We start from the raw sequence: 18226 nt of genomic DNA on the forward strand, positions 1-18226 counted from the left end.
AGAGCCAGAGACATGTCTCCTGAGGGCCCAGACACACTGGCAGCCCCCACCATTGGATGGCTGTCTTCTCAAGCCCACTGGTGCTGAGGTGTCCGCACAGCCAGTTCATGGGAGGCTGGAACTGAGGCTAGGTGGGCCTGGATACGAAGTCCACCCCTGTGGCCCCCTGGACCTCAGGCACTCCAAGGGGTGAGGCCTGCCCCCCAGACTTGGCGGGGAGCAGAACAGCTGGCTGAGCCACATGGGGATAGTGGCAGCCCATGACCCTGAGGCCACCCTTCAGGCGCCAGGCACTCTTTCCAGCCCTCCCAGGCCGGAAGGGGCTCTGGCCTCCAGCCCAAAGGGCACTGATGAGGGTCAAAACCCCTTCAGGGAGATGTTCCCATCGCCTGGAACTGCCCTGGCCTCCTGAGGGCTTTGGCCTGAAGATCAGGCCACCACCCTCCCCGCCCACTGCCCCTCCCCACCCAAGGACCTCCAGGCCTGCCCTTGGTGTTCTTTCTTTTGAGAGGAGATGGTTTCTCAGGCTGAGATCAGAGGGAGTGTTTTCCCAGGGCTGTGGCTGGATTGACAGGGCTGATGGGGACACTGGGATGTCAGGGCCACATCCAGCTAGCCAGGCCTGGCAGCCTTTATGTCAGACCTGCTTCTCAGACTCATCTCAGCATGAGGTGCTTGGTTACCCACCTGTGAGCCAGGGCTCCCTGGACCTGGTCCTGGGTGTCAGAGCCAGGGTCGTGAAGCTTGGAGGCTGGTGGCAAGGCAGGGATTGGAAGGCTGGGTGGTGGGGGTCCTGCTGCTGTGTGCCCTAGGCTGCACCACGGTCCTGGCTACCTGCCCTTCATCCTCCAGCAGAAGGGGCCCCCCTCCAGATACCTGGAGCAGGGCTGGTCCTCACCCACTGTATGTGTGTGCGTGAGGGTGGGGTAGGGGTGGGGACACCTTTAGGGACCTAACCAGCTCTAGACTAGGCCAAGATGGGTAAGTGGCTGGGGCACTAGCAGCTGGTGAAATTTGGGAGAAGACAGAAAGGACTCACATGTAAGCATCCAGGGCAAGTTCCCTCAGGACAGTGGTACAGTCTTCTGCTCCTGCCCCAGGTGGCTCCTCTTAGGGCTGCCATGGATGCAAGATACAGGAGGCCAGTGGTCAGGACAACTCATGGGAAACTGAGGCTCAGAGGGGCATACTGTGGTCACCCAGAGTGCTTGAGCATGCTGGCTGCATGGCCTGTGTACATGGCATGTCCTGGAAAAGGAATAGCCCCAGGGGTGGGTTAGTTTTCTAAATGGGGTCTGGGGAGGAGCAGGTGGGAGGCAGGAAGCGGAAGCCAGGCTTCTCTAGTAAGAGAAGCCCTGACTAACTGCTCCCTCCAGCCACCACTTCCCTGGAGATCAAAGATATGGAGGAGAGAGGGTCTGAGGCCAGCTGGACCCCACAAGCTTTCGCCCAGGGTCACACAACAGTTGTGCCCTCTCCTCTCCCTTTGATCGGCTCTGACACCTCTCAGGATGGGGGACCCCTGGGCCTCTGCGTCTTGGTGGGGAGAATTCCGGATAAAGAGGGTCAGTGTAGGGCAGTTTGCTAGGTCCTGGTTGAGCTGTGTGGGGGTGCGTGCTGGGCAGTGGGCAAAGGCCTGGGGCCAGATCTGGGAGACCCGAAAAACCTCACAACAGTGACATCCCCGTAACTACTGTCGCATCGGCCCTCTTCCACAGCAGGGGAAACTGAGTCGCACCCAGGATGGGCAGCTTCTGCTGGCAGGGAGGCCTTGCGCGCTGCCCGTGGCCGGACTGCCCTTCCTCTGCCAGAACTTTCCGCAACTGCAGGAGGGTGCTGTGAACTCTTTTACTGGGGGCAAACCGAGGCCAGGGAAGGAAGACTCAGTGGGGAAGTCCCACCCCTCGGTGGAGGGCGGGGGTGCAGATCCGGAGCCCCGGCCCGCGGCAGGGGCGGATGGGCGACCCCGGCCCCAGGCTGCAGAGCCCCGCCCCGCTCGCTTGGCCGTTCACCCCCCCCGCCCCGCCCGGGCGCGGTGCCTCCCGATTGGCTGCTCGCCGCCCCGCCCCAGCCTGGCTCCGCCCGATTGGCTGCTAGCCGCCCCGCCCCGCCCGATTGGCCGCTAGCCGCCCCGCCGCCAGGTCGGCCCCGCTGGGAGCGAGTCCGCCGAGCCCGAGCCGAGCGGCCGAGGCACTGGAGCCGAGCCCGGTTTAGCCGCCGCCGCCGGCCCGCGCCCCCTGCGCTCGGCCCGATGCCGGCCGAACTCAGACAGGTTGGAGGGAACTTGGTCCCGGGCGGGGGCACCGTCCCGGGGGCCGGCGGCGGAGGGCGGGACGCCGGCCCGCCGGGAGGACCCGCTTTTGTTCGCGGAGCAGCCGGCTGGAGGCGGCTATTGTCTGCACCCCGGGGCCGGGGTCGGGCGGGGCGGCGGAGTGAGTGCGCCGCCAGGGCCGTGCTGGGAGCGGCCCGGGGAGGGCGGGAGCACCGTGGCCAGCGCCCGGGACAGGTGCCTGGGACGGGTGGTGGGCAGGCCCTTCCCGAGCGCCCCCTCTGCGCAGGAGGGAGGCCGCGTCTGGAGAGGGTGGCGAGGCTAGGCCTACCCTACACCCCCAAGGCCCCAGCTCCGGGGGCCGCGCAGGAGCTTCGGCGCTTTAATGGAATCTCTGCAGTGGCAGCGCACGTGGATGGAGGGCTGGGGGATGGCCCTGCACACGTGCGGAGGCGGCGAGGGGGCTTCCTCCCAGCACTGGGGTGGGGGTAAGAAGGCTCCTGGACAGCCAGCACTCTAGCTTAGAGGGGCGGGGTCCACTAACAGGACGGGAAACAGGCTGAGTTTAGGAGCAAGAAGTGGTGGGAGGTAGATCTCCAACACACCTGCCCACCGGGACAGCTAGGTGCCTACCTCCCCAGAGATGAGGGGCCAGTTCAGGGGAGGTGGGGAATCTGGGGCCACTGTGGCTGATGGATGTGGACTGGACTTGGGGAAGCTGCGGTGGGTGACAGCCAGCCCTGCTAACCCCCACAAGTTTGCTCCCCCAGTCTGCTAGGCACCCACTGCCCCTTGGCCTCTTGGCTACTAATGGGGGGGACCACCATGCGCTTGCAGGTGGACTGCTACAGTGGAGGGATGAACTCCAGGTCAGCCAGGGCTGGGTCCACTGCTATGGACAGCAAGGGAAAGGGTGTCTGTAGCGGCCAAGGACTGTTGCCTGGTGGGAGATGCCTGCCTTGCCTGGCCTGGGCTCCATCCAGCATGGCCATGCTGGGTGAGGGGTTGGCCTTCCTCCACCCCTCCATTCATCTGTCTAGCAGAAGCCATCTCGTGCTCTCTGGGGGCCTGGGCAGGGGGTTGTGGGATCCCACTTGAATGCATCCCTGGTGTGTGCCTCTGAGGCCGTGGACAGGGTTGGGCAACCACCCCATGTGTTGTTCTTCATGATACAGACTGTGGGTGCGCATCTGTCAAGGGCAGGCGGTGCAGGTGGGTTCATGCCTCTGAGACTCCTATCCAGACCCCCACCAGTTGTGACTTGCTGTGATTCCTCAGTCCCCTCCTCCCACCATTCCCACATGTACCCCCAGAGGCTGTTGTGGGCTTTTGCCCAGGTGGTGGTCCCTCTGTGTCTCATCCCACATCTCATTTTTCTGTGCCCACCCCCTCACCTTGGATCTGGTCACAAAGATGGGCACTTTCCCACCTGTCCCATGGCCTGGACACCCCAGGTCCTTCCTGTTTCCAGATGAGGAAGCTGAGCCCTGGTATGTGATGGGTCCAGGGCCCTCTAGCTCTGGGCCTCTGGGGACCCTCTTGAGAGCAGTGGCAGGTGATTGGGTCCACCTTTCTGGGGTACTGGTCACTGTAGCCCCTGACTTGGAACCCTGGGCCAGCCTCCCACCACCTCCTACCACAGATTCAAGGGAATTCATGGGAAACCCCAGGCATGGACAACAGCCCCTTCCTGAACCAGGCTCAGGGATTATGGACCAGGAGCACCACAGGACAGATTGGGACCCTGGAAGGTGGTGGGAGGCTGGGCAGCTGTCCCAGCGAGAGAGGCAAGGATGAGGCCAGGGCCGAGGAAGCTTGATGAGACAGTTCAGGACTTGGCAGGCTCTGGGATGTGCTGGAGGGCTGCGGGTGTGTTGATGTCTGGGGTACCGGGGGAATGTGGGCTGCAGGGCCGGGGTCTCTAAGAGTAGGCTGACCTGCGTAGGTGGACATGGGACATGGGTTCCTAGAGCAGGGCCTTGAGGCCAGCTGAGAATCCAGGCACCCTGGTCAGTGGCCTCTGCTGAGCACCGACTGTGTGCTGGTGGTCAGTCAGTGACCCCACGTACCCACCCTGGGGGTGTTGTGTAGGCACAAGCCGTGGGTCGACCTTGGGGCTCCTTCTATCCTAGGCCTTGGTTCCCTCATCTGCCAGCTCTGAGACTCCCATAGCGGACACCTGGGTGGGTGGTTAAGGGAGTCTGGACATGTGGGGAGAAGACAGGATCACGGGGATATGTGTACCAGGTGCTGTCAGGAGAGCCTGCAGGTTGACATGCTTAGGCCCATGGGCTGGGCCAGGTGCTCACATACATGTGTGTATGTGCACATGCATGTCCAGGGCCCTGTCTGCACATGTGTGCCCAGGCATGTGTAACGGGGGCCGAGCCTCCCTGTGATCACTGGCTGACTCACGCTCCCGACTGCCTGCCTGCCCGCCTGCCCACCCGCCCTGGTGAAGTCATCGCCATTTTTAGCTCCCTGAGGTCATTTGCCAGTGGGGGCTCTTAGGACCTTGGGATCCCGCTGCTTGAGCTGGGTGCTGGTGTGTGATGCTGCAGGGTTGCCAGGCCTTTTTGGGCCCCTGGCTCTCCTTGACCCCATCCTCACGTCCCCCTGACTCTTCACTGGAGCACAGGCAGGGGTGAGAGGCAGCAGCCAGGCTCCTGTGGCACTGAGATCTGAAATGTGCCCCCAAGCCCCAGCAGCCCACCACCTGGCTAAGGGTAGGGGCTCTTCTCTGAAAGTGTTAATGTATGCAAATGTAGGCACAACTGCTAAAGGGCCTAGCCCACTGGACAGCTTGGTCCCTTCCCATCAGTCCTGCTCCCTGCCCCTCCTCTGCACTTGCAACCTTGGGCCTGGTCCCTTAGGGCCTAGCGGACAGAGCTAGCTGCCTGCCACACTTGCTCCCACGGTTGCCAAATACAGATGGGGCTGCTGGGGCCCCAGCAGGGACAGGCTGTCCCTGAACCTTCTGCTCCAAAACAATCCCAGCTCCCCAGTGCCCTCAGTGAAGAGCTGCTCTGCCCGGCAGCCCACCAGTGTGTCCCCACTCTGGGCCTCAGTTTACTTCTCTTTCCCAGAGAGCAGCGTCCCTCCTTCCTGACCAGGCCCCCAGCAGGGGGGCAGGCAGGCTGCTTGCATTCTAAGGCTGTGGCAGCCAAGGCTGTGTCCCATAAGGGGTAACATTGGGCTAGAAGTTCCCTCCATAGAAGTCCAAAATTCCCCCATTAGCAGTTTTATCTTCTCCCCTCTGTCAGGCCTCAGTTTTCCTTTTTATAAGCTCACATATTCCCTAAGGCCTTACTTTGTGGGGGATGGGGTTTTTTTCTGTGACCTCTTTCTTCCTCTGTCACCAGAGCCCAAGGGATTCTCCTAACAAGTTGGTGCAGCTACTCCCTGGACCCCTGAAGATGTTGCAGGATCCCAGCACCTCAACACTGCACAGTTGGGGGGCATGCATTTCTTTAGGACAGGACCCCAACTTGGGGAGACTTCACATCTGAGGACCTGGGGAGGCAGGCCCTGAAGACAGCCTTGGACACCTGGCCTTGAGTACCTGGGTCTGGGGAAAGGAACAGAGCAGGGCTCTGCTTCCAGGCCTTCTCTGAGGCTCAGTTCTGTCTGTGCAGCCCTCAGTCCTGGGGCCCAGGCAGAGGACATATCCTGCAAGGCACAGGCCTGTCCTCCTGCTGCCCCAGCCCTGGCTGCCTAGGAATGTACTCCCCCTGTGCCCGCCCACTGGGACTTGGGTTTCAATTCCTGGCCAGATGCTGATCCTGGGATGTTGGCGTGGTTTGGGGGATCCGTGTGGTCAGAGGCCCAGGGCTAGATTGTGGCTCTTGTGTCCCTGTGCCTCTCAGCAGTGCAGGGGTCTGGCCCAGCCCTGCTCTGGGCTGGCCTGTCCTCTCTGAATCTTAGTTTCTCCACTGGCAAGTCTGGCCAGTAAGCATGTGGGCTTTACAAGAGCCTCTGTCCGGAGCTGTCTTGCCTGCAGGGATGTTGGCAAGGGGTGAGGGTGGGGAGACACAGGATGAGAATGAGGCAGGTGGCCAAGAGGTGAGGGCCAAGGTGGGGGAGACCTGGGAGGTGTGTAGGAAGGGGTTACTGGGGTTCTTGTCAGGAATCAGCTGGGCCCCCTTGGCCTGAATCTGTGCACTCTGATACGACGCTGGGGGTGTCTCAGTGAGGGACACCAGGCACTGGCCTGAGTGAGGTAGGGCCAGGCCGAGCCCACTCAACGTCCCAAGAGTGTCCAGACCGGAAAGAGCGAGGGTATTTTGGTGCTCTGAGTGCACACAGCTTTCTGGGAGCTGGGTATTTCTGTCCTGTGAGGGCGTTTAGCTGGCCTTGGGGAAGGCAGGAGTCTGGGTGTGGCCCCAGGGAGTCAGTGAACAGTACTGACACTGCCACCCTCTGCACTTGACATTTCTGGGGTGGGCCAGGGAGGAGGCCCAGGACACCAGGAGGGCCCAGCCAGGGGTGATGAGTGATGCCAGGAAAGCTTCCTGCGGGTCATCCCCTCCCTGTCCCCCACCCCCCACCTCCTTGGGTCTCCAGGAGTTGCAGCAGACAGGCCTCACAGCTCAGACAGGGCTGCCCACCACTGCACCACTGGGGCCTAGATCCTTACCCACTAGCCCAGCCCAAGGAGGCCCCCAGGATGGGGTCCGGCCCCCATGGTCAGCCCCTCGGCTTTCAGAGGCAGAGATGTGCTGCTCTCCTTGCCAGCCAGGGCTGAGACAGATCCTGGGGCAGTGGGTACCAGGGTGGAGGGGAGAGGAAGACACCTGGCATCCAGGCCAGCACGAGTGTCTGCACTCCAGGGGTGTTGAGTTCTGGGTCCTCCCACCAACACCTGCTCCCTTGCTCAGGAGCAGAGCCCAGGCAGCCAGGCCTCGCTGGCCACCATGCCAGAGGCGCCCGAGGTGCTGGAGGAGACAGTGACGGTAGAGGAGGATCCTGGCACCCCCACCTCCCACGTGTCCATCGTCACGTCAGAGGACGGCACCACCCGTCGCACTGAGACCAAGGTACGCTGGGCCCTGCGGTTGGCAGGTAGGCCGTGCGGAGCAGTCGCCCCCCCTGCCGCGTGGGTACCCACTGTTCGGGTGGAAGGCTGAGGCCACCCTGGCCTCTCCGGCTGCCCAGCCCACCAGCCGCCTGCTCCCCAACCAGGTCACCAAGACGGTCAAGACGGTGACCACACGGACAGTGCGCCAGGTACCTGTGGGCCCAGATGGCCTCCCCGTGCTGGATGGCGGCCCCCCGCTGGGCCCCTTCACCGATGGCCCTCTGGACCGGCACTTCCTGCTGCGTGGGGGCGGCCCTTCTGCCACGCTCTCCCGTGCCTGCATCAGCAGTGGGGGCGGCTTTCCCGATGAGCCCCGTGATGTCCCCAGCTACGGCAGCCTGTCCCGTGGGCTGGGCGTGCGGCCCCCCCGTGGAGGCCTCCATGGCCCGGGTCCCAGCGACGGCTGCTTCACGCTGCCTGGCCGCCGGGAGGCCTTCCCTGCAGGCTCTGAGCCTGTGCCGCCCGCCGGCCGCTCCCAGCCTGAGCGGTTCCAGGCAGAGCCGTATGGCTTGGAGGACGACACTCGCAGCCTGGCTGCTGAGGATGAGGGTGGCCCGGAGCTGGAGCCTGACTGCAGCACAGCCACAAGGAGAAGGCCGGACTGTGGGCGAGGCCTTCGGACCAGGTGAGGCCACCGTGTGCTGGCACCACCTCTAGGAAGCCTGCCTTCTGCTCCCTGCCACAGGGTCCTAGCTGCAGGGCTGTGTTAGTCGCACACGTTAGTCTGAATTGGCTTCAGCTCTTCTCAGGCATGTGGCAAGAGCAGGCTCTGGGACAGGGGAGATTACACTGGGCACCCTCCCCACGAGTCTGGAGCGTAAGAAGCTGATGACAGTGCCCGGTACCTGCTGCCCCTGCTCCAGCCAGATGGCCAGGAAGACACGGGCCCAGGGGCTCAGCGTGTTTTTCATCCTCTCCCACGTGCACAGTAGCAGCCAGAATGCAGGCTCCCAGCCCTTTTTTTTTTTGGTGGGGTCTCTGGTTCTGTTCCCTCTGTCCTTGGCTTGTCTGTCTGCAGAGTGGGAACGTGACCACAGCCTGGGTCTGGGTTATGCTTTGTGACCACGGGTGTGACACCTGACCCCACACCCCACACCCCCCACCCAGCCTCAGTCCCTCCCCTGGGAAGCAGGTTTGACATCTTATGCCCTAGGGAACTGGTGCCTGAAGGCCCCTCATGTGGTCCCACCAGGATGGCCATGTGCAGGGGTGGGCCTCATGGGAAGGTGAGACCCCAGGCAGAGACAGATGTCTAATAGAAACACGTTTAGCTCAGTATCAGGAAAACTGCCTGGTGTGGGAGCAAGTGAGCTCCCCGTCTGATAGGGATACAAGCCCTAATGACCGGTGGCTGGTCTTTGGCTCCGTCACTGGTTGTGAGTCAGTTCTCGCTGGACTGTGCGTGACTTTCGGCTCCAGTGATGCTCTAGGTTCAGCCCCACCCCCGTCCCCAGGGAAGGTGTGATGGGGCAGCTGGGGGCCTTGCCAGCAGCTGCGAGAGGACGGTCATGCGCCCTGCTCGCCTGCACAGGGCCTACGAGGACGTGGTGGATGATGGTGGAGAGATGATGGAGGAGCGGCCCCCGTTCCCGGCCACAGCGGCGCCCCTGGCCCAGCCCGAACGCGGCAGCCTGGGCAGCCTGGACCGGGCGGTGCGGCGCTCGCCCTCAGTGGACAGTGCCCGCAAGGAGCCACGCTGGCGGGACCCTGAGCTGCCCGAGGTGCTGGCCATGCTGCGGCACCCTGTGGACCCCGTGAAGGCCAACGCAGCCGCCTATCTACAGCACCTATGCTTTGAGAACGAGGGCATCAAGCGTCGCGTGCGGCAGCTGCGGGGGCTGCCGTTGCTCGTGGCTCTGCTGGACCACCCGCGAGCAGAGGTGCGGCGCCGGGCCTGCGGGGCCCTGCGGAACCTCTCGTACGGCCGGGACTCCGACAACAAGGCCGCCATCCGGGACTGTGGCGGCGTGCCCGCCCTAGTGCGCCTGCTGCGGGCTGCCCGGGACAGCGAGGTCCGCGAGCTTGTCACAGGTGAGGCTCCTGGCCACCCGCGTCCCCCATTCAGTCAAGAGTCCCGGCTGCTAGGCGCAGGAGTCAGGCTCAGATGCCGTGATGGGTCTGGTCTCTCTACCTCTGGACTTAGTTGCTGTCGGTGGGGCTGGAACTGGGCCTAGTACTGGGCCCCTGGACAATCCTGCTCCCCACCAGCTCCCATGTCCCCACCACAACTCCTCCAGGGTCCACCTACCTGGTCCCCGCCCCCCAGCAGGGCAGTGCTGGGGCCTGTGGCCAGACAGGGTCCTGTGACAACCAACTTGGCATGGCCCCGGGAGCTGTAGTTCACCTGCCTGTGTGGGTGGGAAGGGTTGGGGAAGAGAAGGCTCTTGCTGGCTCCAGGCCCCCCACCGGCCCTCCTTTATATCCTAGCCCCTCTGGGGAGCCCCTGCCGTTTGCGGCTTGTGCATCTTGCCCATGCCAGGGCAGCACTCGGGACCTCTCCTGGCTTTTGTCACTCCTGCCTGCTAAGTCAGCTGGGACACAGGGAGGGCAGGGCAGGTCCTGCGAGGGACCCATGGGAGGAAGTGGGGGCAGTGCCTGTGGTCAGCACTGGTGGGTTGGTGGTACCCTGCAGGCACGCTCTGGAACCTGTCATCCTACGAGCCCCTGAAGATGGTCATCATTGACCATGGCCTGCAGACGCTGACCCACGAGGTCATTGTGCCTCACTCGGGCTGGGAGCCAGAGCCCAATGAGGACTCCAAGCCGCGGGACGCTGAGTGGACGACTGTCTTCAAGAACACATCGGGCTGCTTGAGGTGTGGCGGGGCCAGGCGCAGCTGCTCAGAGCTATTCTCAGCCCAGGAGGCAGGAACTAGGCATCAGATCCTGTACACACACCTGGGGACAGCTGTCCTGGGGACAGCCATGTTCCCATGTCCCAGATAATGTGGAAGACAGCTGGCTGTCAGGCCTCAGCACCAGAGCCCTGTCACAGTTCCTGCCCAAGTCCGAGAGTGGGCCTGGTGGGGCTGTGTTCACCCCCACGGGCAGCCTCCAGATGTCTGCCAACCTCTCTTCTGTTCCACAGCTCCAGCCCTGCCCAGCTTCCACCCATCACTGTGACAGCCGGGGTGGGTGGTGGAGCTGTCTGGGTCCCCTGCCTGTCCATCAGGATGTGCCCGCATTGAGTCCCGACCTCAGGGGGAGGCAGAGCCCTGAGATGCCACTGGAGCAGGGGGAGCCCAGGATTTCCCTGCACGGATTCAGTCCTCTGGGTCGACTCAGCTCAGCTCAGGGGAGCCCCCACCCTTGCAGGTGCCAGCCCAGGGCTCCTTTCTGGGGTCTCATCAGTCAGGCCATTGCTGCTCCAGGCCACTGTCATCTGGCAGCAGCCCTCAAAGAGTGGCCTCAGAGTCTGATTTGCAGATAAGATAGAATCCTGCCCACAGCCACGTTGGGGCCATTGCAGCTCCCTGTGGGAGCCAGGCTCACAGAGCTTGCTCTTGGCCACCCAGGAATGTGAGCTCAGATGGCGCAGAGGCCCGGCGGCGACTCCGTGAGTGTGAGGGGCTGGTGGACGCGCTCCTGCATGCCCTGCAGTCGGCCGTGGGCAGGAAGGACACGGACAACAAGGTGGGTGGGCAGGCAGGCCCCAGCAGGGCCAGTCTCGCAGCCGCCCACAAAGGTCACAGGAACTCGCAACTATCTGGTGGCACAGAGGGGCACGTGGGTCGAGGTCAGCGCCCTGGGCGTGGGACACATCGCAGTGGTCACACCATGAAGCGGGTGTGGCATGAAGCCCTGGTCAAGGGCCTGCATGCAGCAGGTGCTCCACCATCGTCCTCCCTGGGGCTTTCGCCTGAGTGGTCCCTTCCATGCACACTGGCTGTCACCACCTGCCGTGGGAGGGTCAGCAGTCCGTGCCTGCCCAACCCTGGCCACCAGCCCCTCTCCCCGCAGTCGGTGGAGAACTGCGTGTGCATCGTGCGGAACCTGAGCTACCATGTGCACAAGGAGGTGCCCGGCGCCGACAGGTACCAGGAGGCTGAGCCCGGGCCCCTGGGCAGTGCTATGGGCTCCCAGCGCCGGAGGAGGGATGACGCCGGCTGCTTCGGTGGCAAGAAGGCCAAAGGTGTGTGGGTGGGCCTGGGGAAGCAGTCTAGGACCCCCCACACTGCCGAGACCCACCCCCCACGCCCTCAGTAGTCATGGTCACCTTCTAATGGGCAGGGAGCCAAAGTGGGTATGCTGCCCCCGGCTCCCAGCTGGCAGGCCCAGCCACCTCGTCTGCACCGGGGCCCTGGGCAGGTGTCCCTACTGGTGCCCAGACCCAGGCCTTCAGCTCCAGGAAGGCTTCTAGGGGCCCAAATTTGGACGGTGCCGAGGACACAGCCACTCCTGGCGTTGGCAGAGCACCCAAAGATCCTGAGAAGCCCAGAGCAGCACCTCGCCCGCCTGCCTTACTCCATCCCCATCTCAGGTGCAGCTTCTGATGCCCCTTGGCAGCCACCAGGGGGTCTGTACCACCTGCCCCCACCCCACTGCGTGGGCCGTTTCTGACCCCTGTCCCACTTGTGGGCACTCAGCCCCTGAAGTAGTCAGGGTGAGATTCACATCCCTGTGGTCAGTGCCTCCCAGGAGGGCGTGAAGGGGTGCTGCCCGCTCAGGCTCCTCTCCTCTCTCCTCTGCTTCCCCCGGCCGCCCAGAAGAGTGGTTCCATCAAGGTGAGTCCCCATTTGTCCGGGCAGGCCTGGGGGGTGCAGTGGTCACCAGGGAACCCCCCATTGCTCAGGCAGCCATCTCCATGACAACTGCAAGACCTTCCAGCCTCGGGAAGCCCCCATCCCAGGCCCTTCTCTGGGCAGCTGTCTCCATGACGACTGTGTGGACATGACAACAGTAGGAATGTCAGCCCTCGCCTGGCTGGAGGCCAAGGGGCTGTCTGTCTGTAACCTCAGACTCCGCTGCCCGGGCAAGGCTGGAGCAGGAGCGGGAGCTGGGGCAGCTGGGCCGAGGGTAGGGCTTGGGGGTGTCCGTCCCAGGGCACCAGGGAGCAGAGTCTGCCCCTCCGATGGAATGTGTAGCTCAGACGGGCCACACGGCCCAGGAGGCTGGGCAGGGTGGGGGCCCCAAGTCGTCTGAACTCAGCTCTGCTGCCTTCCAAGGAGAAGGCCCCTTGTCTGGGAGGGGAGGGTGGTTGGGGAGTGGTGAGCACACCACCAGAGGTGTGCAGGCCGCAGCTGACGGGGTCTGTGGATTGTTGAGGGGGGGTCTCTCCTTGCCCTAGATGGGCAAGTTTCCCCGTGAGGGGGACTCTTGCTCCACTCGGCCCTGCTCTGCAGCAGACATCCTGTCCCGCCAGCCCTCCACGTCCTTGTCTGCTGTGCCCCGACCTGGGCTCCAGGTCTCGTGGTCCACACACCTGGTGGCCACAGAAGGCCACCAGGAGGGTTTGCAGTGCAGCTCCCAGCACCTGTGGGTGATGAGCCCTGGCTGTTGGGCAGGGTCGGGATGTCCCCAGGCCTTACTGCCACCATTGCCCTCTGCTGGGCTGAACTGCCCACCTAAACTCAGGATGCTGCTCTGTTCCCAGGGCCTCTGGGTGCCCAAGTTTGGATACGGGTGCTTTCTGGGCCGTGAGCAGGAAAGTGCTGTACCCACCTCTCCTGACACACAACTGCCCCCTGCAGGGTCCACCTCACCTCCCACTGCCCTCTGTTCCAGGGAAGAAAGACGGTGAGATGGACCAGAACTTTGACACTCTGGACCTGCCCAAGCGAACTGAGGCTGCCAAAGGTGAGTGGGCAGAGGTAGAGTCCAGGCCCAGGCCAGTCCAGGAGTTAAGCTTTATGGCACCAAGCAGGCCCGAAGGGCCTTGGGGATCTGATGGAGAAAAAGTGGAAAAAACCACAAGTGTAGGGTTCCTGCAGGACTGTCCAGTCCCTGGCCACCGCTGAGGGTTTGGAATCAGGATCCGTGCCACAGGTCAGTTCCGGCAGGGTATGGAGGTGCAGGCATAGAGGAGCCAGTGGCTTGCTGGTCACAGCACTAAGAGAGGCTGGCAGGGATTAGAGCAGGGCTGTTGAGTGAAGGGCGCTGGCCGGCAGGCAGGGCCTCCCATGTCGGCCGAGGAGGTTGGGCTCACTTGGGGGTGTTCTGCAGCCCTGAGGATGCAGCCAGACCCAGTACGAAGGCTGGGCCAGATCACCCTGGCTCGTCCTTCTTGCCCCTGTGCCTGTTGGAGCACTGCTGTGTGTGGCACTGTTCCGTGCACTGGGAGTCCAGCCTGGTGAGAAAAGCCTGCCCCAGTGAGCCCAGATGCCCCCAGGCAGGGTGCAAGAGCCCAGCCGTGGAGGTTTAGGGGGAAGCATCGCAGGCAGAGGGCCCAGCTCGTGCAGATGCTGTGGGGACATGCTTGGAGTATCTGGGGAACAGGAAACTGGGGTGAAGGGAAAATGGGGTGTAAGGACTGGAAATGGGGTGATGCTGTGGGGATGGGGGTTGGGAGGTCATGTCCAGGGACACAGAAGCCCCAGCATGGGGACAGACCTGGAAGCCTGCTCCAGCCTCATCCCTGGAGCACTGTGGGTGGCTCTGCTGCCAGGCTGGGGCCTCAACTGACCGACGGGGGACCAGAAGTGGTTGAGCGGCTCGGACTGGAGGATGGGCCCTGGTTATGGGGGAAGAGGAGCTGTTGCTAGGGGCTTTGAACCCTGTTGCTAGGGGAGCAGCCCTGGTTGCTGCCTCCCTCCCCACCCTGGGCGTCGTAGGCTTCAACTGCCAGGCAGCCCCCATTTCTTTGGGGTCAGAGGAAGAATGACCTCACCAAGTCTACTGCCACCTTAGAGCCTGGGTTGATTCCTGTGTGAAATGGGAAAGGTTTTCCTCTCGGATGACCACAAGGGTCATATGTTGGTGCTAAACGTTTCCTTGATGGTGACGAAGCCATCCTGGGCCCCAGCTCACCCTCACCCTGGGAGAGCTGGGGCAGCCTGGGTAACTGTGGGTGGTGGGTGCTCTGTGCCCAGGCTTTGAGCTGCTGTACCAGCCTGAGGTGGTACGTCTGTACCTGTCCCTCCTGACGGAGAGCCGGAACTTCAACACCCTGGAGGCTGCGGCTGGTGCTTTGCAGAACCTCAGCGCCGGCAACTGGGTGGTGAGAGGCCAAGCCTGGCAAGAGGGGGCAGAGGGAATCCCAGGAGGCTTCCTGGTGGAGATGGCATGAGCTGCTGGGGTAGGGCTTTGTCAGGTCCGGGAGGAGGACTGTCCAGTCCAGCTGGAGGGGGTGGTCAGGACCCAGGTGGGCGAGTGTCCGGTGCCTGTGGCCCATGGGCGCTGAGCAGGCCCCCACCACCCCGCCACAGTGGGCCACGTATATCCGCGCCACGGTGCGCAAGGAGCGCGGGTTGCCGGTGCTGGTGGAGCTGCTGCAGTCGGAGACGGACAAGGTGGTGCGCGCCGTCGCCATCGCCCTGCGCAACCTCTCACTGGACCGGCGCAACAAGGACCTCATCGGTGAGGATAGGGGCGCAGCAGGGGTCTAGGGCCCAGGCCTTCCTGCCCCTTGCGGCCCCCCTCCTACCGGTGCAGGTGTGCCCTCACCCAACCCTTCCCACAGGGAGCTACGCCATGGCCGAGCTGGTACGAAACGTGCGCAGCGCACAGGCACCCACACATCCCGGGGCCCGCCTGGAGGAGGATACCGTGGTGGCCGTGCTCAACACCATCCATGAGATCGTGTCCGACAGCCTGGACAATGCACGCTCGCTGCTGCAGGCCCGTGGCATACCCACGCTTGTGGCCCTGGGCGCCACCAGGTGGGTGGGGGCACGGCCTGGGGTGGGGCGCAGGTGGTGGGGGCGGAGCCTGGCAGTCTGGGCCAGACGCTGACCCTGCCCCGTCTGCAGCCAATCAGTGCGCGAGGCGAAGGCTGCGTCCCACGTGCTGCAGACAGTGTGGAGTTACAAGGAACTTCGTGGTGCCCTGCAGAGGGATGGCTGGACCAAGGCGCGCTTCCAGGTGAGGCCCGCCCGGCCCTTCCTTTCTCTCTTTACCAGGCTGGGTCCCCTGCGGAGGTACCCCTGACGTCTGTTATGTGCCCTACCCCCCACAGTTGGCTGCTGCTAACACCAAGGGGCCCAAGGCAGCACCGAGCCCCAGTGGCTTTGATGACAGCACGCTGCCGTTGGTGGACAAGAGCCTGGGTGAGCACAGGGCAAGGCCCATCCCCAGGGTTCAGGAGCGTCCCCTACCAGCTGATGGGTGGAGGCGGGTGCGCCTTCCTCTCCTGTAGCCTCTGCATCCTCTACCGTGGTGCTCACAGTGGCACCAAGCAGGGGGTGGCAGTGCCAGCAGGCAGGGGCCCAGCAGGACGGTGCAAAGATGTTGGTGACAGAGGGTACTCAGGGGGGCCAAGGCCAGCTCCGGCCACCTGCTGCTGTTTGCAACCAGCCAGTTCCCTACTCGTGCCTTGCAGACAATGAGAAGCCAGGCAGCCGGGACATGATCCCCATGGAGGCACTTGGGCCAGGTGAGTGCAGGGGCGGATGTTTGTTTCCTGTGTGGGGACGGCCTTCCAAGGAGGTGCTGGTTGGAAAAGAGAGATTTGATTTAGGGGTGCTCAGGGAGTGACGGGGGCAGCTGGCAGGGGGTCACTGCCCAGCCAGGGTGTCTCGTCACCCAGCCGAGGGGCAGCTGGAGGGCTCTGAGCTGCCGTGGGGGGAGCAAGTGAGAGGCTGCAAGGCCCACGCCCAGAGGGCCTGTGAGAAGATTTGGTGCAGGACAGTCAGGTGAGATCCTCTCCAGGTGCACCCCCACATCCAGGCTGAGATGGGTGGGGTCTTATGGCACATACCCCTCAGAGTTCTCTTCATGCACGCCCCCCTCAGACGGATACTCCACTGTTGACCGGAGGGAGCGGAGGGCGCGAGGCAGTGACCCTGCAGGGGAGGCCTCTGAGAAGGAACCATTAAAAGTAAGTGGCTATGGGCAGCTGTCGGGGGTGTGCCTAGAGAGGGGCCCAGGCAAGATGCTGAGTTTGGTCTCCAGCCTGGAGTCTGCCTGGGGTGGGGCCTCAGCTGCAGGGCAGCTGGGCCAGGAGCCCAGGGTGGGGATTGTCCCATCAGAGCCAGCCTATGGGTGCAGGTAGTTGAAAGCTCATGCCCACTGGGAGCGAGGGAGCACGGGACAGAAGGCATCACCCGGGGAGTCTGAACAAGCGTGTCTGCATCCTTCCTGCATGTGTGTTCGCGGCGCAGCCTGCTCTGCTCCCACCTCCAGGGCAGCCCCTGCCGCCTGCTCTGCGCCAATCCCCTGCTTTGGGCACGGGCCGTGCGTGCGTGTCCACATGTCACTCTGTCTCTCTGAGCCACGCTTGGTCAGCGCCCCTTGCCCTCGGCCCTCCCCTAGTGTGCACCCCGGCTCCGGCCTCGCCCCCCTGACCAGCCTGGCCCACACACTCCAGCTCTGACTAACCTGCTCTGTTCTGCCTCTGACGCCCTCCTGCCCACTGCCGTCCGCTGCAGTCCGACACCAGCAGGAAGGCTCCTCCTCCTGGGCCCAGCAGGCCCACAGTCAGGCTGGTGGACGCCGTGGGGGATGCTAAGCCTCAGCCTGTTGACTCCTGGGTCTAGCTTGCATGCCTGGTAGGTTCTCATCTGGTGTTCCTCCCCCATGCTCGCTCCTCCAGGCAGGGCCTTCTCCATCTCGGCTGCACGCTCTGCTCTCCCTGGCGGCCCAGCCCTGGCTCAGCGGCCTGAAGGCCCACAGAGGGAAGGACAGCCTGGGGTCTGAGTGGGAGAGGCCTCCTGGGCCTGCAGCCGGAGGCAGGCAATGTCACCAGGGCCCAGAGGCTGTGGGGCCAGAGCAGGGCTGGTCCCCCAACACCTTCAAATGCCCCCATCCCAGGCCCCCGGAGGACCAGCAGGGCAGGGTTGGCCCAGCTGCCTGCGTCCACACCATCCGCCGGGCTAACCGGCCTGCTCAGCCTTCCCCTCTCCCTCCTCAGGGCCTGGGCCCAGCTGGTCGTTCTTAGGATTTGACCTCGGAAGAAGGGCCGTTGGGGCCCCCGCTGTGGAGCTGGGAGCCCCCTGGCGGCAACTGTCGGCAGGGCCACTCCTCCCGGAGCCTGACATTCTGGATGCGCCTCCCTTCCTGCCTGGCTCCCTCCCTCCTAACTCTTCGGAGTTAGTTTACTGACATGGTGCTGTGTGTGTGTGAGACAGGCTGGCAGGGCGCCCTGCTTTGCTTTGGGGACGACAGGGCTGGCAGAGCCGGAGTGTATGCACCACTGTGCGCAGGGCACCGAGGAGCAGGGCGGGCCCTGGAGCCCTGCAGCTGAGTGGGGAGGGGGCTCAGGGAACGGACTTTGACCCTGAGCCTGGAGGGTGGAGGGGCTGGCTGCTCTGGGGGCGGCACTCACAGCCTGACCCTGCCTGCCCTCGGATGTGTGGAGCCCCATGGCAGGGCCTCCCTGTGCACCTCTGACCCAGGGCCACCATGCCCTGTCCTATAGCCAAGCCCTGAGTAGCACCTTGGGGACTGACCTTTGCCAGCAGCAAGGGACTGCTGTTCAGTGCCTGCTGTTTGAGACTTTAAAACAGAAGAACACTGACAAAAAGCATAAAAAACAGAACCAAAATGAGACTGTATTGGTAAACATCTAAATTTTTGTAAGAAAAGTTAAAAATTAAAAAAACCAACAAACTTTGGTGGCTCAGATCTCTCTCCACATTCTGCCCCCTCCTCATCTGCTGGGGGGCAGAAGTGGCCGCAGGTGCATGTCTGCTGTGTCCAGCAGGGGCTCAGCTCCCAGGTCCCAGGGGTCTTTCCCCACACGCATCCCCTTCCCACACACAAAGAGGAGTAGGCTTGTTCCTGGG

The 18226-nt window shown here is 63.5% G+C and overlaps 1 protein-coding gene across 6 annotated transcripts in view; it reads left to right on the forward strand.

Moving 5' to 3' along the window:
* ARVCF (ARVCF delta catenin family member) overlaps nt 1–18051 on the forward strand; it is a 34962-nt gene extending 16911 nt beyond the window's left edge. For 4 of the 6 annotated variants that reach the window (XM_072953207.1, XM_072953211.1, XM_072953208.1 and 1 more), the window contains 16 exons: nt 7147–7305; nt 7451–7971; nt 8878–9377; nt 9979–10162; nt 10862–10979; nt 11307–11478; nt 13071–13142; nt 14375–14502; nt 14711–14861; nt 14965–15163; nt 15254–15365; nt 15460–15550; nt 15823–15876; nt 16235–16320; nt 16871–16990; nt 17353–18051. In XM_072953207.1, coding sequence (XP_072809308.1) covers nt 7147–7305; nt 7451–7971; nt 8878–9377; nt 9979–10162; nt 10862–10979; nt 11307–11478; nt 13071–13142; nt 14375–14502; nt 14711–14861; nt 14965–15163; nt 15254–15365; nt 15460–15550; nt 15823–15876; nt 16235–16320; nt 16871–16978 — 2655 coding nt within the window. In that variant the 3' untranslated portion in view covers nt 16979–16990; nt 17353–18051. Of the gene's footprint in view, nt 1–2133; nt 2273–7146; nt 7306–7450; nt 7972–8877; nt 9378–9978; nt 10163–10861; nt 10980–11306; nt 11479–13070; nt 13143–14374; nt 14503–14710; nt 14862–14964; nt 15164–15253; nt 15366–15459; nt 15551–15822; nt 15877–16234; nt 16321–16870; nt 16991–17352 lie in introns of those variants that run through there. The other 2 variants (XM_072953210.1, XM_072953209.1) reach the window with 2 other exon arrangements.
* The last annotated feature ends 175 nt before the right edge of the window (nt 18052–18226 follow it).

The sequence above is a fragment of the Vicugna pacos genome, chromosome 32, assembly GCF_048564905.1.
Source record: "Vicugna pacos chromosome 32, VicPac4, whole genome shotgun sequence".
Taxonomy (NCBI): domain Eukaryota; kingdom Metazoa; phylum Chordata; class Mammalia; order Artiodactyla; family Camelidae; genus Vicugna; species Vicugna pacos.